This window comes from Opisthocomus hoazin, chromosome 1 (genome assembly GCF_030867145.1).
Source record: "Opisthocomus hoazin isolate bOpiHoa1 chromosome 1, bOpiHoa1.hap1, whole genome shotgun sequence".
NCBI lineage: Eukaryota > Metazoa > Chordata > Aves > Opisthocomiformes > Opisthocomidae > Opisthocomus > Opisthocomus hoazin.
Genome location: NC_134414.1, coordinates 109,043,793 through 109,059,646, shown reverse-complemented (window position 1 = coordinate 109,059,646; position 15,854 = coordinate 109,043,793). Strand labels below are relative to the sequence as shown.

At 38.8% G+C, this 15,854-nt stretch overlaps 1 protein-coding gene across 4 annotated transcripts in view; it reads right to left on the bottom strand.

The window, feature by feature from the left end:
• SCAF4 (SR-related CTD associated factor 4) overlaps positions 1-15,854 on the bottom strand; it is a 48,563-nt gene that overhangs the window by 8,544 nt on the left and 24,165 nt on the right. For all 4 annotated transcript variants that reach the window (XM_075433001.1, XM_075433024.1, XM_075433011.1 and 1 more), the window contains 8 exons: positions 14,223-14,413; positions 12,261-12,361; positions 11,092-11,205; positions 10,220-10,376; positions 8,481-8,635; positions 2,774-2,936; positions 2,561-2,641; positions 2,275-2,463 (listed from right to left, as the gene is read on the bottom strand). In XM_075433001.1, coding sequence (XP_075289116.1) covers positions 2,275-2,463; positions 2,561-2,641; positions 2,774-2,936; positions 8,481-8,635; positions 10,220-10,376; positions 11,092-11,205; positions 12,261-12,361; positions 14,223-14,413 — 1,151 coding nt within the window. The remainder of the gene's footprint in view (positions 1-2,274; positions 2,464-2,560; positions 2,642-2,773; positions 2,937-8,480; positions 8,636-10,219; positions 10,377-11,091; positions 11,206-12,260; positions 12,362-14,222; positions 14,414-15,854) is intronic.

The following is a 15,854-nucleotide window of genomic DNA, read 5'->3' as shown; positions in this document are numbered from 1 at the left end:
AGCTATTGCTTCAGGACTACTCCATAAGCTCACACATGCAAATCTTATAAAAACTCTATCCCCCTTGCTGATGAGACTGAACGTCAAGAGAAGTTGCTCTGCCCAACTTTATCTGCTTCAATTACTCGGTAAAAAAAGTTAGTAAAAACAAAGGTATGTTCTTGATCTTCAGATTTATCAAATTCAAGTTCGTTGAATTTGTAAGAATGAAAAAAAAGCTACTTTCCAAGTAACTAATGTAGTTATATAATTTACTTCACTCTGATCTTAATTTTGTAAAACCTTTTTCTTATGTGTATAGCAATACAGCAAACTGCACAGTAACTTAATACATTCCAAAGGCGTGGAATAAGAAGTTCAAGTTATGCCATACAAGACGTAGTACCATGAAACTTCAAAAATCTGGTAATACTGTATTGCACTTACAAAAAGTGTAACTATCACCAAAAGGTGATTGTCTTAAATGCAGAGTCTGATAATCCTCATCACTACAATTTTCTCCCAATCCATGTTATCATCATGGAAATTTTTTTTATGCTTTTCTCTGTTTGCCAAGTGTCCAAGACACTCTAAAACAATTAGCTGCTGGTTTTGCATATCTACCTTGCTGCCTTGATAGGTTTTAAAAAGCAGACTGGTTTTCAGAGAGAAGCAGCTCTTCACTTTTTGAAAAAAGCCTTTTAAGAGGGTCTTATTTCGAGTTTCCAACATGAAGGATCCAAAAATCACTGGTGATGACTGGAAAATTTAGCCATCAAATCCAATAGAGCAGTAAGCTCTCAGGAAGACAAATCTCTGGTTTTTTTCAGTGTACACTGTAAAATTCCAGGCAGAAACACACTACAACAAAATTAGCTTTTTCATTCACTTGTTAGGCTCTTTTTTAGAGGTCTGAATTCCCATAAATGTAATAAACTCATTAAAATTTATAAGAAACAAGTCTCTTGAGTATATTCTTGACACTGACCCATAAAAGGCCATACTAAAATAAATATTTAGCAGACCTCAGTAACATTAAACAATATGCACGCTCTTTAAAGATCTGACCAAGTTCTTCTCATAGAACAGAACAGAACAGAACAGAACAGAATAGAATAGAATAGAATAGAATAGAATAGAATAGAATAGAATAGAATAGAATAGAATAGAATAGAATAGAATAGAATAGCAAGAAAACATAGAATCATAGAACAGAATCATAGACTGCTTTGGGTTGGAAGGGACCTTTAGAGGTCATCTAGCCCAACCCCCCTGCAGTGAGCAGGGACATCTTCAACCAGACCAGGTTGCTCAGAGCCCTGTCCAACCTGGCCTTGAATGTTTCCAGGAATGGGGCCTCCACTGCCTCACCAGGCAACCCGTTCCCATGTTTCGCCACCCTCACTGTAAAAAATCTATTCCTTATATACAGTCTAAATCTACCCTCCTTTAGTTTAAAACTGTTACTCCTTGTCCTGTCACAACAGTCCTTGCTAAAAAGATTGTTCCCATCTTTCCTATAGACCCCTTTAAGTACTGGAAGGCTGCAGTAAGGTCTCCCTGCAGCGTTCTCCAGGCTGAACAGCCCCAACATTCTCAGCCTTTCCTCATAGGAGAGGTGCTCCAGCCCTCTGATCATTTTTGTGGCCCTGATGGCCATTTTTGTGGCCATCATACAGTGAAGAGTAATTTATGAAAGATATCCAAAGTTAGCTTGCTTTTGCTAGTCAAAATATTATTTTGCAGTATTTAAATAAGGTAATATACAGTTACAAAGGTTTCAAAACCTGTAATACTACAGGGCTGAATAAAAACTTTTGCTTCTTCATTTTATTAAAATAATTTATTCCATACATAAATAGTATACCATATTATCAGATTTTAAAAATATACTAAAAAAAATGCTGTTTCTCTGTGTGTTAATTTTATGCACGTAATAGTTAAATCTAAAACATAGTTCATATGTCATACAGATGTTTTGTTGTAAGTTTTTTTTATGGCCTCAATTTGTTAAAAGTAGACAGCATTTCATTCTGTCCTGAATTTGTAACTTCAATGTTACGTCTTTTCTGTTTCTTCAGAAAACAGATCTTCAGTAATAAAAAAAAATTACTGCTCCTTCTGTAGAAAATCAAGCCTCTAAAAATTATTTAAAAGCCAACAGAAAGGCAGAAATTTCAAGTTCAGAAAAATCTGCTTTACTTTCCAATGAACTGTAAGTCAGCAGCAAGATCAAAATCGTATTTTAAATTCAGGGAACAATGAACTGAAGAATACATACAAAAATGAACTTACCAAGAAGTGGAATAGCTTGGGTGACAGGAGCAGGTACATTAGTAGGCGCTACAGGAGGTGGAACAGTCGCATATATTTTAGAACTATCGGTAGTTTCAGCATTGCCTCTGGATCCAGAAACCACTGTTGGGATGGGATTTCCTACAGATGAATCTTTTGTAGTGTCCTCATTTACACCAGTTGCTGTAGCTAAGAAACAATGCATTGACATATTAAACAAAGTCAGCTTTTCTGCTTGCACGATACCTTCCTTCTACTGCTGCTTGCCCAAGATTTAAACACTTACAATTTGGGATGTTTACTGCCGGAGTGTGAGGAACAGATACTGGAGGAGTTATCGGTGGTGGCGGTCCAGGAGGAAGAAAGCCTATAAAAAAGTATATATTAACATTCAGTATCACTTTATCAAAACATATGTGTGCAGTTTATATGGCAGATGCTTTTATTTACTATATGGTTGAAAAAATAACTTAATATTTCTAAAAACATATAAATATACCTGGGGGTAAATGCATTGGGTTGAAACCAGGTCGTAAAAATGGAGGTGGTGGTGGCGGTGGCACTCCAGGAGCAAATCCAGGAGGTGGGATTCCTAAAGGTGCTGTGAAAGCAGGTGGCTGGAGTGCACCAACCACAGGAGGACCTGATGGATGTGGTGGAACCTAAGAAAAAGGGAAAGGGAAAAATGTGTTACCTGAAGACTGAATGGATTATTTGTTGGTGGACTGCTGTCTTCTGCGCTTTGTCCATCAAAACAAGAAAATTTAAGCTACCTTGTATCACTCTGCAACAAGGTGACGTGCATGACTGATCTAATTAGCAGTCAAAGAACTCCTACAACTTAAAGTATCAACATTTGTCTTGTTTGCCTTTGTTCTTAAAGGAAAAATTACTCTCCATGGTAAATCGATATTAATGCATGCTGGTAACCCATCTAAATATATCCTTTACACAGTAGCTTGAATCAGTTTTACCACCCAGCATGAAACACTATAATGCACACAACTTCAGAGCAACTAAAACCCTTTTTTTTTCTTTTTTTGCTACCTGAGTTTGTATATTATGAGTGACTACTTTTTCCTTATTCATTTATTTTTTTTAATTCTGATTTATATGAAGCTCTGAAAGAAAACTGATTTAAATTAAATTGGTCCTTTGACTCAGATTTATGAGCTTATTATAAAAACTACATTAAATGTGTGGGAATCAAAAGGAAAAGTTTAAATCAAAATATGCTCTGCATTTTAAATTGATTTATTAAAGCAAAGGAGAGCTGTGTACTCAAGTGATCACAACTGACTCCCCTCCAGGACCATCAAAATTTCAGAACTACTATACCAAGACCCTTCATAACTCATTTTTTATTTCTAGAGTAAGGAAGGAAAAGCCTTTACTGCTTTATTCTCAGAACCAAAAGAAGTGGCGTTAAACCAAAGCAAGCAAAATACTCTCCTTAAACCTGGAGAAGCTGCTAAAGCTGCCAAGCACCTGATACCACTTCAAACTTCTGTTCCAAGTTCTCTACCAACAGCTAGGTTGGTGAGCTGAGGCACATTAGAACTTGAAGTTCAGAGAAAAGCAGAAATGAGCGCTGGGGACCTTCTGGGGGCTAGGACCTTGCAAGGCCAACAGCGCACATGTAAGCGTATCCAGGAGTACCATACAAGGCCAAAGCTAGCTAGATAACATTAACTTTGAGTAACCCTAGAGGTGTTTCCACCAATCATAGTTAAAACCTTAGAAAATATGCTCCAAACCCACAGTAACCTAATAGTCTCGGTAGGGCTTCTTGGTTGTTTTACAGGGCACTCCTTCAAAGAATGACAACTTACAAAATTAGCTAGACATAGTGACAGATCTGTTGATCGCAGTAATGTTCTGTGAAGCAAGTGTTCACATGCAGAGTGTGCATGTAGCAGAAGGAACTGAGGAGGGGTATCAAGAAGGCAAAAAGGTTTAAAAAAGAGGGGAAACTTGCTCAGTGCTGTCAGTCCTCAAGTAGTCAAAATCTGAGAAAACAGTGCATGAAGCATGTGTCTGCAATGGCTTGAGAATGTATAATGAATACTAAAATACTATGATGAAACCAGAACAGAAGTAACATCAAAGGAAGATGACTTAGATACATATTAGAGAATATTCATACCTAATTATTCAAGCTTAACTGCTGTACTTAATTTTTTCTAAAAAGTTAACCCTCTCATATATAACTAAGTAACACGTTAAAACCTTTCCTTTAAGCAGCAAGAGAAAAGGAATGCGGTAAAAGTCTGTGCATAAATGTCACAACATCTAATTTAAAATACTGTGAACACCTGGTATTTCACTAGCAGCTTTGGAAACTGGAATAACTAACCTCTCAGTAACTCTACTGCACAGACTGCCAGGTGCATCTCAATGACTATGTCTTGGGGTTTGACCTGTGTCCAGTTACAACTATTTCTTACCGCACACATCTCAGACTTGACTTGAAGGAGAATCAGTGGCCCTGTGAACCAAAGGAGCATAGTCTACCTACAGTGCTACAAGACAAGTAAATACATATCTAAGTGCACCTGGGGTCTCTAGCAGGAAGACTGCAAATGAAGAGTCTGCCAATTTCTGTAAGAAGGGTACGGGATCAATATTGGACCAACGCACAACTCCCACATCTAGTTATACAGAGATGGAGCAAGTGGGATGGAGGAATACATCAGAAAATTTGGGAGGTACACACTCAACGTGAACTCTGGTTTCTGGCTGAAAACCCATTAAATAAAGGAACTTTGGGTTGTATTGGGAAACTTACAGAAAGTGTGGCCACAGCAAACCCCCTGGACTTCACTGTATAGCCCTGGCAAAGCCCGAGCCATGGTTCACTGTAAAAGAACTGCAGTTCGGTAGGGTAACACCAAGCTCTGCCAGGAGAATGGAACACCAATTGCCCAAAACCTCGTCAATGAATGTGCAACACAAGTGGTATCACAAGTGCTATTAACTGAAACTGACTCTCAATAACGAAGAAATAGACTTAAGCTGGTCTTGGAAACTGCAATATGACTTAAAAATAATCACAGACCTACCCTCAGAGCAGACCACTGAGGTGGATTACTCAGACCTGCAGGAGTGGGACCAGATTCAGCAACAGCTGAGAGATGTGAATCTACAGGAACGAAAAGGGCTCACTCCAGCAACACAACCCAACCACAGTATTCCACCTATCCTGCCAACAACTCAGGACCCTGCAGCTGAGAAGACACCGGGTGCGCTACTGAGGCCAAAGAATCAGACTTGCCTACACAGGCTATCACTCTCAGAAGGACATTATTGATTTTAAGTGCCTTGCTACACAGAGGTTGCATTCATGGGTCAATGTGATACTGGCAACAACAGGAGGTCAGGCCGCAGTTAGTTACACCGCTCACAGGCAATGTCCAGCAGAGCAGGGCTCCATCCCTAAGTGTCTGGCCCATACAGGGGCAGGGGGTACAGAAGGCCCACTCAGTCTCTAACAGAGAAAGGAGTGATGCAGCTCCTTCCCATCCCAGCCTTACACGAGGGCTTGTTACGGCTGTGGGCAGATCACACAGCTGCTGACTAGGCCCTGGCCTGAAGTTAAGCTTCACGTGAAAGGTCTTTAGGGGCATTAGGGGCATGAGAAGCTACTGGACACAACATAAGAACCGGACAGACATGACAGATAACAATGTGAGAAGCTGACAAGTTACTGAGAGTGGCATAAGGGATGGCTGGATTTTGCAGGTGGTTAACAGGGTGCTTCGTGAACAGCCAGACTTCACAGATATCCAGAAAGGAGCACTAGCGATCTAACGGGGAAAAGGGTCTTCATTGTGAGGCCAACAGCGTATAGGTAACCACATGCAGGAACACCATACAAGGACAATATTACTTAGGCAATTGTATCATGAGAACAAATCTGAGTAGTGATGCAGCAGAACTGTGACCAATGTGAAAAAAAATAATTAGTGGAGAGTTGTTTACTTGGGAGGAGACTGGAGTGCAGAAAGAGGGAGAAAGCACAACAAAAAGGGAGGTCAAGAAGTGAGAAAAGAGTAAGTTATAGGAATCATGCAGGCAAAGCTGCTTGGGGTTATCTGTCGGGCAGCCCTATGCTTGACCACTGCAGCCTGAATCAGGAGAATGCACAAAGCCTGTTCTGACATGCCACACGCATCAAAGCTGCTTCTCCAGTCAGAGGGACCAGGGTGGGCAGGGTGCTTTCCAGGCTAACAGGAGAGCAGCTGGACAGACGGGTCGAGCAACCTGCTACCACTGTACTGATGCCCACTGCAGGCTGGACAGCATCAGCAGCTACCCAGCACTCACAATAACCTGCCCACCTCCTACAGTCCCCAACACCGAGGCCAAACACAAATGAAAGCAGTTCTGCTTGTATCAGAGGACAAAAATACATTAGCTGATTAAAATGCAATTACAAAGTTATTTAAACAAAAGAAGTGGAATATAATGAGCTTTTTTCTTTAGGTATTAGGTCATATTTGCATATTATAAAACATGTTACTTTTACTACCAACAGCGCTAACCTCACAGCTGAACTTAATTTGTAAGTTTTAAAAACTATTTACAAATTATTAAATTATTGTAATTTTATGGCCAGACAACTGAATTGGTCAAGTATAAGCCAGCATCAAAAAGTTCACACTGAAACCAAAGCTGAGGACTAAACACAGGCCCGATCCTGGCCTGAATTTGTGAAGACACAGGTTTCTTTGCCATAGTAAAAACTGATGCTGGCGAGACCGAGACAAGTAATCAGCACACTCAATATATTCTGAAATTTGTTGTTTTTTTCTTTACACTTTCTTTTCCAGCATGGATTTAAAGAAAATAAACAAAATCACTACTCTGTAATGTAGTTAATGGGTATTAAAAAGCTCTAAAATTAGAAATTTGACTTACATGTTCATTTACTAATAATACCTTACAGCATTTCAGGAATTCCGTGTCAAAACAATACAAAATTCAACATACAATGTTCTCAAATCACATAATTGGCTAAATTATACGTGTCTTCAAATAATCTGAGTTCTCGATCTCTTCTAAGTGTCTGCCATATTGTAGTTCATAAATCGTATTTTCTCAAGATGGGAAATAGTTTTATTCACACTTCCTCCAATTTGGAATAAGGTATACTACTATTTTAACAGTGACAAGAAAGAAACCATTACTATAAAAGTAGTAACGTGTCTGTCAGTAAGTAAAGCTAAAAGAAATATAGATTATAAAACACTGGAGGGCGTAATTATTACTACACGCTACTGAAACTACTGGTAAAATTTCAGTGTTCTCTTAGCAAATGAACATACAACACTAGCTTTGACTAAAGAACCATTATAACAACAAAGGAAGAGTATGAAAAATTTTATATTGAATTCCCAAAGGCTGTTCAAAGAGAGTGTACATAATATGAACAAACATGAGAGTAATGTGCATATTTTAGAAGGTCTATAGCTTATTTAAGCCAACAGTGAGGAAAATTAATTCCCAAAACAGGTAAAAAAAAAAGGCAATCACAAAACTGACAGGATGCGATTCAGCCCATTAGTAAAAAGAATCTACTGCAGTAATTTATCCAGGACTGAGAGAACAGATATTAGAAGTACAGTACTACAATAATTCAAATAAAGACCTGGCAGACACACATACATGCTGTCTACGTTAGCATTAGAGCAGCAACAAGGTTTTGGAGCAAATCCTCCATCATTCCCACTAACCACGTGCTGACTCAGTTCCCAGGGCTGTTCTGGTACATGCAAACTACATCCCTTTTCAGGGAAATCAAACCAGATTTCTCTGCTCCTCTGAGCACAAAACATGCTCCAAACCCTAATGGGTTCAGGTGTTTTCAAGCCTTTCATTGCCACTGTGGCTTAGCAGAAAAGGAATGTTCTTCTATGAGACAATATTGCTCTTTTATTTGAAGAAGCTCATACAATGGATTTCAGGCGCGTACTTGATTTATAGCACAGGAAAGTTATCTTCATAAATTGACAGCACAGCCAGTCTGCTAACAAGTGCATTTTCAACCAGAAGAGACAACAACATGTCAAACACATACAGAGAATCAACTAGTTAGCATTCATTGTGTTTCCTCCCTCTCTTTAACTCACGTATTGCCATACTGAATTATTATTTAAAGTAAGGTTTTGTTTAGCTATCTAGAGCAAATGAGAAGCAACTCTCACCTGTGGAGGAGGTACTGTTATTGGTGCAGGCATGGGAACAGGAATTGGAACAGGTAAAGCTTTAGGTATAGGTGACACTGGTTCATTATGTGTAGCTTCTGCACCTCCATTTTGAGCTACTTCATTTTCAGACTTCTTGGGAATCCCCTTCCATTCTATACAGAAAAACCCAAACATTCATGGATCAGCTCAGTAGAAGCAGACAGTCACGTACTACCACGTAAAACTATCATGCTTTGTGATGTTTACAAAAATGACATAATTGAAAATAATCAGATAATGAGAAGCACAGAGCTAAGAAGCATTTAAACACATTTCTGACAATAAAAATTCCAAATTACTTTAAACACAGTACAGCAAATCACCGAAACGTAGCAAGTAAATTTATTCCTTTCATTAATCATTTAACTATTCTTTGCACTGACAGCATTTATACATGCCCAGGACCCCAAAAAGACATTATCTGTAACAAAAACAGTAAGGCTGTTTTGGGACAAGCTTTCTCAAGCAAGACAGCAGCAGTTTTTTCATTAATTTGAGCTGTCATTTCTGAAGAAACATTTTCAACTCTTGAACAAGGAAAAGGAGGCTACAACAATGAAGAATCACAGCAAAATAAAGAGAAACATCGAATACAGCTTTAAACTCATTTTACAGAAGAAATATGACTCCTATTGTTTGTCAGAACTTCCTGGGAAAAGACAGCTAAGCAGAAAAAAGGGATCAGTTAAGAGGCATTACAGGAAACAGAAAAGCACTGAGAAGACTGCAACACACTGAGGTTATGTTTATCATTCATCAGACTTTCATTCAAAATACATGCTCAACTTATTTTTGTGTATTTATCATGAAGAGAGGATACTATTTAGAACAGCCATCGCCTAATTAGGGCAAACTGGACAGAATGACAAAACCCTGAAACAATGTTTCAATAACTAGGCAGCACACCACAGTGGTCAAAACCAAGACAGTAGTCTAGAGTACCAATTCAAAGAACTTAGGGCAATTTCAATTTTTAAGTACTGCATTCATTTAATATTACTTTAAAAATCACAACAGACAGCACACTAGTGACTCTATATTGATTTGAAGCCTGTAATTGATTTGAAGCTGCTGATTGTAACAGGTGTCATTTTCTTAATACAACCACAGAATGCCGATATTTTCATTGCTTACGTACAAAATATCAAGAATTCTATTAGGTCCCTAGAAACAGAAGACTTGCTAAAGGAACTGAAAATGTCACTAGTGTGAAAACTATAGGCACTTTTTTTAGAAATTATAAAGTTGCCATCAGCTCAGCTGCTACAGGAGTATTCCAAAGGCAGGCTCCTTTGCTAGGGGTGCCTCGCATATACGGGGGGGCGGGGGACACACACACACACGGACGGACACACACATGACACGACACCAAGCTGTCTCTGGGACTAACAAGTACAACACGCTTGCATCATGCATTGCCATCCAGGGCAAACAGCAGTGCAGCTGACATGTCACCAGGTATCCACCTGCGTTTTGAGCCCAGCCTCTCGTAACACAGCTGCACAACTCCTGATCAGGGATTGCCCTTAACTGCTTACAAACTCTCTTCGATCTACAGGTTACGCATGCTGCACTTCTTAGCCATTTCAAGGACTCTATATGCACCTCAGAGTCATGAAAGTCAGACACACCAACTTCAGTACACCAGCACAAAGGACAATTTTTTAAAAGCATTTAAAGATGTAGCACTATTTTACCTGGACTAAGAGTTTCATTGTCCAACATTCCTCCTTCACAGAAACTCTCAAGATCTTCAGGTTTCACTTTGTCCCATGGTATGTAAGTGACACCTAATTCTACATCCCAATACTGCTTGTAATCTGGCTTTATTCCTTTATTCAAAGCCCATGCAATCTCGGGGGGGAAAAATACACAGTCAGTAAAACGTTTCTATTTTAATGGATTTAACATTTAGTTCTCACAAAACAGCATTACCATTTGAGGCTAAAAAGCCAAATGAATATGTTAACTGAAACAGCAAGAAAAATAGGTTGGTTACAAAACTCTGAAACAAGAGGGTTTTTTAAAGCAGACTTAGACCTTCTTTCTTGGCTCAACTCTTGCATACAATTTGTGAAAATGTATAAAGGCAGTTTCTTCAAATGTTCCCCAGTCACAAAGATTAATTCTATTTCCCTTCAGAGGACAGTGTCACACTCTAATACAATGTTCTACAAAAGGAAGAACTTTACTAATGAACGCGTTCTTCCTTATTTATCAGTACTCTTTGTAGGATTATCATATATATAAACTCAGTTATATGGCAAATAATCAGCAACAAGAAAACCATAGTTACAGTCCGCTGTAATGACTAAAAGGACACCATTTTTGCTGGTTGAATAGACAATTACTGGCAGTCTTCCAAGGAAATTGACACAAGTTTCACTAGTCACATTACAGAACAGTAAGAATACTTCTAAAGAAAAAAAGTGGTTCGTTCACATAAATTTACAGAATACCATACCCAGACTACATAAAAGTCTGAAATATCCAAAAGACTAGAATAGATTAAAAAGGATTACAGTAATTACAGTAACTTTAGAACAGCCTGACATTTTCCAAGAAGTACCTTTATAGATTTCTGATTGACTTTGAAGTTTCCTCGGCTCAGTTTTTGTAGGGCACGGTAAGCATCTTGTCTGTGAACCATTACAATATAGGCACATCCTCTAGGCGGTATCATCTGTTTGTATTTTAAGAAAAATATTGGTTTTGCTAGCACATTAACAAAGTAATGAACAACATACGAGTGTTCAACTACAGCAGGCTGGAACATCATCAGATGTTTCAAAAAGGACTATGGAAATATGAAAGAGAATGTTCGTTTAAGAGGCTAAGATAGCCAGTATCTTCTGGAAATCCAAATTTCTAGTAAATTAAAAGCAACTTCTTATGTGGAAAGTTTTAAACTCTATTCCGTGTGAGAATATGGATGACTGTTGCACATTTAATCCTTTAAGACTGTTAAACAGTAGTGTTCATGTAAATGCTGTGGTCTGGCAATTAGTCACTTTGTTGGAAGAAACAAGACACTCTAATACCCTACTTCTATTCCATTTACCACAAGCTGCCAGCTGCACCTCCACATTCAGTTTTATCTGCAGTTTTGTACTGATTTTTATTAGTTGTAATGCATTTGAGAAAAAACTTCATGTTGTTTCACAAAATTTGGGAATAGGAAGAAAATTACAGTCACTTCTTTTTGTTTGTTTGTTTAAATGAAATTTTATAGCTACCAGAACAGCTATCATTTATATATAAAAATATCCTTAAACGCAGCGAAGCATAACAATAGTTCTTCATGTATATAACTAAAATGACAGAAGAGAACCAAGCAAAAGAAAGAACACCAGTGGAGTGTCCACATTTCTATAAACAAAATCAAGCAGACAAGGAACTCAGTAGCACAGTATGTAATTCTGTACCAATCTCCTCAATAGCCCTTTCTCATTGTATTCTCTTCAGAGAAAGCACAATTTTTATGAAAATGGGATAATCTTCTGTATGACGCCCAAGAGCATTTTTAAATCACAAGAAACTAAAGCAACTGCCTTCTTGTTTTTCCACAAAGCAGCCAAATGAATTGAGTTTACACATTAGAATACACAACCATACAGGAAATGAGTGCCTTTGACTTTTTGGAATGTATCAAAAATAAAACTGTCTTAAAACAGTCTGAAAAGACTTTTTGTAACCAAGGCATATCAAAGTAGCTTACACCGCACCATGTATACTTACATTTATTGATTCAATTGGGCCAAACTCCTCCAAAAGACTTCCAACATCCTGTTGAGTTGTCCTTTTGTCAAGTTGTCCTACCCAAAGTGTAGTACTACAAACTGCAATCAAAGAGTTAACACAGATCGTAAGAGCACTTGGAAATGGACACTTCACAAGCCAGAATGTCAAAATCATCACTTCAAAATAGTCAGTTATTCAAATGAAAAAGCCAGCTAATATTAAAATATATATTTTAATCTTTATGAATGTTTGACAGAAACCTCTTTTTCTTGCCTGCCTGGAGCTGCTTTAACAGTTAACCACAGCAACTACATCAGAATCACTGTTACAATGCACTCACTAAGCTCGCTAGTTAACTAATATTACAGTGACCTGCAAGTTCTGATGATCATGAGCTCTGCAGATCATCATATAAAGGAAAGATATGCTTTGCTGCTAACAATGCTCCATGAAACACCCCAACACATACAGCAGATATGTCACAACAAGGTAACTCACTCTGCTTAGTGTGAAATCCAAGCTACAGGCCACCATCGCACGTTACGGATGGTACTTACTGGCAAGACAATAATTAGATTGTTCCTGGTGATACACCCACCACTGGCAAGATTTTCCTCCAGAATGTGGTGACAATTCAACCAAGCAACCAAGCTTTTAACTTCTTTAGTGACCTATTCAATGCCATTTTTTTCTATGGTTGAGTGACAAATTACTGACACAAGCTTTTTCTTTCAGGAAAGAGTAAGCAACAAGCTTATCTCACTTCATGCTTCAAGACGCAGAACAACAGATGAACCTAAAGAATCACAGGCACTGAAGGCTACTAGAGCAACATTTAATACTCATCTATGTCTTCCTGACCAAGAGATTTAAAACTGCAAACCTAAGAAGCATTATGTGACAGAATCTGGGAAAGATGTTGGCAAAAGCATATCTTACACCACTGCCAATAAGCTTTTAATGAACCGCTGTCAAGTCTTTGCAGTCCTTTTAAACTAATGGTATTGTCATTCACAGGTTTTTGCTAGTTAAAATTCTTTAGTTTTCCTCCCTCATATACAAAAAAGAATGTTCTCATTTTACTTGATGACTCCAGACAAGATTCCACACTCCCCAGGAATATTCAGAAGACAACTACTATGCTTTGTCTATAAACACAGGCAAATTCAGGATTATTTCAGAAATCCAAACACTAGCCTGTGTGTTTTCCAGGTCAAAGCTCCCCTCCAGGTTTGAGACACACACATTGAATCATTAGAAAAATCTTAACAACGTGCTCAACTTCTTGGTGCTCAATCTGCTTTGCCTTATATGTCTCAAAGAAAGGAAAAGAAAAACATGGTGTTTCAGCTTTTTCTTTCCTCATTTTACAGCCAAAATATTTCTGACTTGGAGAGATTCCAAAAATGACGAATTGTTTACTGTGAGTAAAGGAAGTACAGGCATGTGCAGGGCATTTAATTCTTACCAGCTTTACAACAGTTCAGAAAATATATCACAGTACAGTTTACTTTTATATTCTGTTTGGATGAGTCTTGAAACCCACATCAAATAGCATCCAATCCAAGAAAAAGGAACAAAAAAAAAATAAAAAAAAGAACACACATCGGATGAAGAGTTGTCTTCCGGGATAGTCTGAGCAGGTATCATATACAGAAGGTAGGCAGACTTGTCAACATTAAATTTTAAAAAAATCTAATAGATACAAGATGTGTATTTCTTCGACATTTACACTTCTTCTAGAATACTTGTTTGTCTTCTTAGTATTCCATTTTACATAAGTATAGTATCTACTGTAATATTTTGAACTTTACAGAACCCTAAAATTCATTAAAAGAAAATACTGGGCATAGACAAAAAAATTCCATATATAAACCAGGAAGATGCTGAGCATCTGATAAATGGTATTAGAAGAATTTGCAGAGCTACATCAACAATAAAGAGAAAGAATAAACTTACCACTAACAGTTTCTGACTTGATCTGAGGAAGGCCTTTCGACCTGCGTTCTCTCTCCCTCTCACGTTCACGTCTTTCTTGTGAGCGAGACTTAGGAGAGTGTCGGCGTCTATCCCTGGACCGAGATCGAGACCGACGATGACGTGACCTTCGAGATCGGGAGCCAGATCTTGAACGTCTCCTTTTAGGTGACCTAGTTTAAACCAACAACCATTTATGTTCAAACTTTCTGACCAAGACATTGACAGACAGGTAACTATTTCAGGTACCTACTTAAATAACCAGGCAAGACTTCAGTCAATACAAAATAAGTAAAGCCAAGTTCATTCAGATGTATTTAGAACTAGAATAAATTATTATAGTAGCTTATTAATGTACTCCAGTTGAACAGCTGATTATTTTTTCATTTCTTATCTTCTATTAATTAAAGTTGGCTATCAAAACTATGTCCAGGTTAACACAGAAAAAAATTACACCCACTGCACTGAGGAAAATATTTAGTGCTTTTACAAAAGAATTGCTAAAAAACAGATTAAAAATAAATTCTGGCAGTGAAATTGTACTTTATATCATGTTCAAGTTCTAAACCACTCAAGGTCTGGAGGACAGAGTAAACCTTCAAAGAAGTCACATGAAACTTGGCAAAGAAGAATACTCATAACTAATTAGATACCTTTGCTTTAATATTAGAGCCAGATTTGTTAGGTCAGCTGAGCCATGTGAAATACTGCCTCTGAGACAGGCAGAGTCCCATAGTACAATGGATCACAGATTTCTTGATAAGAAAAGTGTCTTTAGAGCACAGATAAAATTAAACTATCGTATGTTTATCAATGACCTGGATGAGGGGATTGAGTGCTCCCTGAGTAGGTTTGCCGATGACACCAACTTGGGTGGAAGTGTCGATCTGCTCGAAGGTAGGAAGGCTCTGCAGAGGGATCTGGACAGGCTGGATCGATGGGCCAAGGCCAACTGTATGAGGTTCAACAAGGCCAAGTGCCGGGTCCTGCACTCAAGTCACAACAATCCCATGCAATGCTACAGGCTTGGGGAAGAGTGGCTGGAAAGCTGCCTGACGGAAAAGGACATTGGGGTGTTGATCAACAGCCAGCTGAACATGAGCCAGCAGTGTGCCCAGGTGGCCAAGAAGGCCAGCGGCATCCTGGCTTGTATCAGGAATAGTGTGGCCAGTAGGAGTAGGGAGGTGATGGTGCCCCTGTACTCAGCACTGGTGAGGCCACACATCCAGCGTTCAGTGTTCAGTTTTGGGCCCCTTACTACAAGAAGGACATTGAGGGGCTGGAGCATGTCCAGAGAAGGGCATCGAGGCTGGTGAAGGGTCTGGAGAATAAGTCTGATGAGGAGCAGCTGAGGGAGCTGGGGCTGCTTAGTCTGGAAGAGGCTGAGGGGAGACCTTATCACTCTACCCTGCCTGAAAGGACGCTGTAGTGAGGCAGGTGTTGGTCTCTTCTCCCAGGTAACTAGCGATAGGATGAGCCGCAGTTGCCTCAAGTTGCATCAGGGGAGGTTTAGATTGGATATTAGGAAAAATTTCTGTACTGCAAGAGTGGTCAGGCATTGGAACAGGCTGCCCAGGGAAGTGGTAGAGTCACCATCCCTGGAGGTGTTCAAAA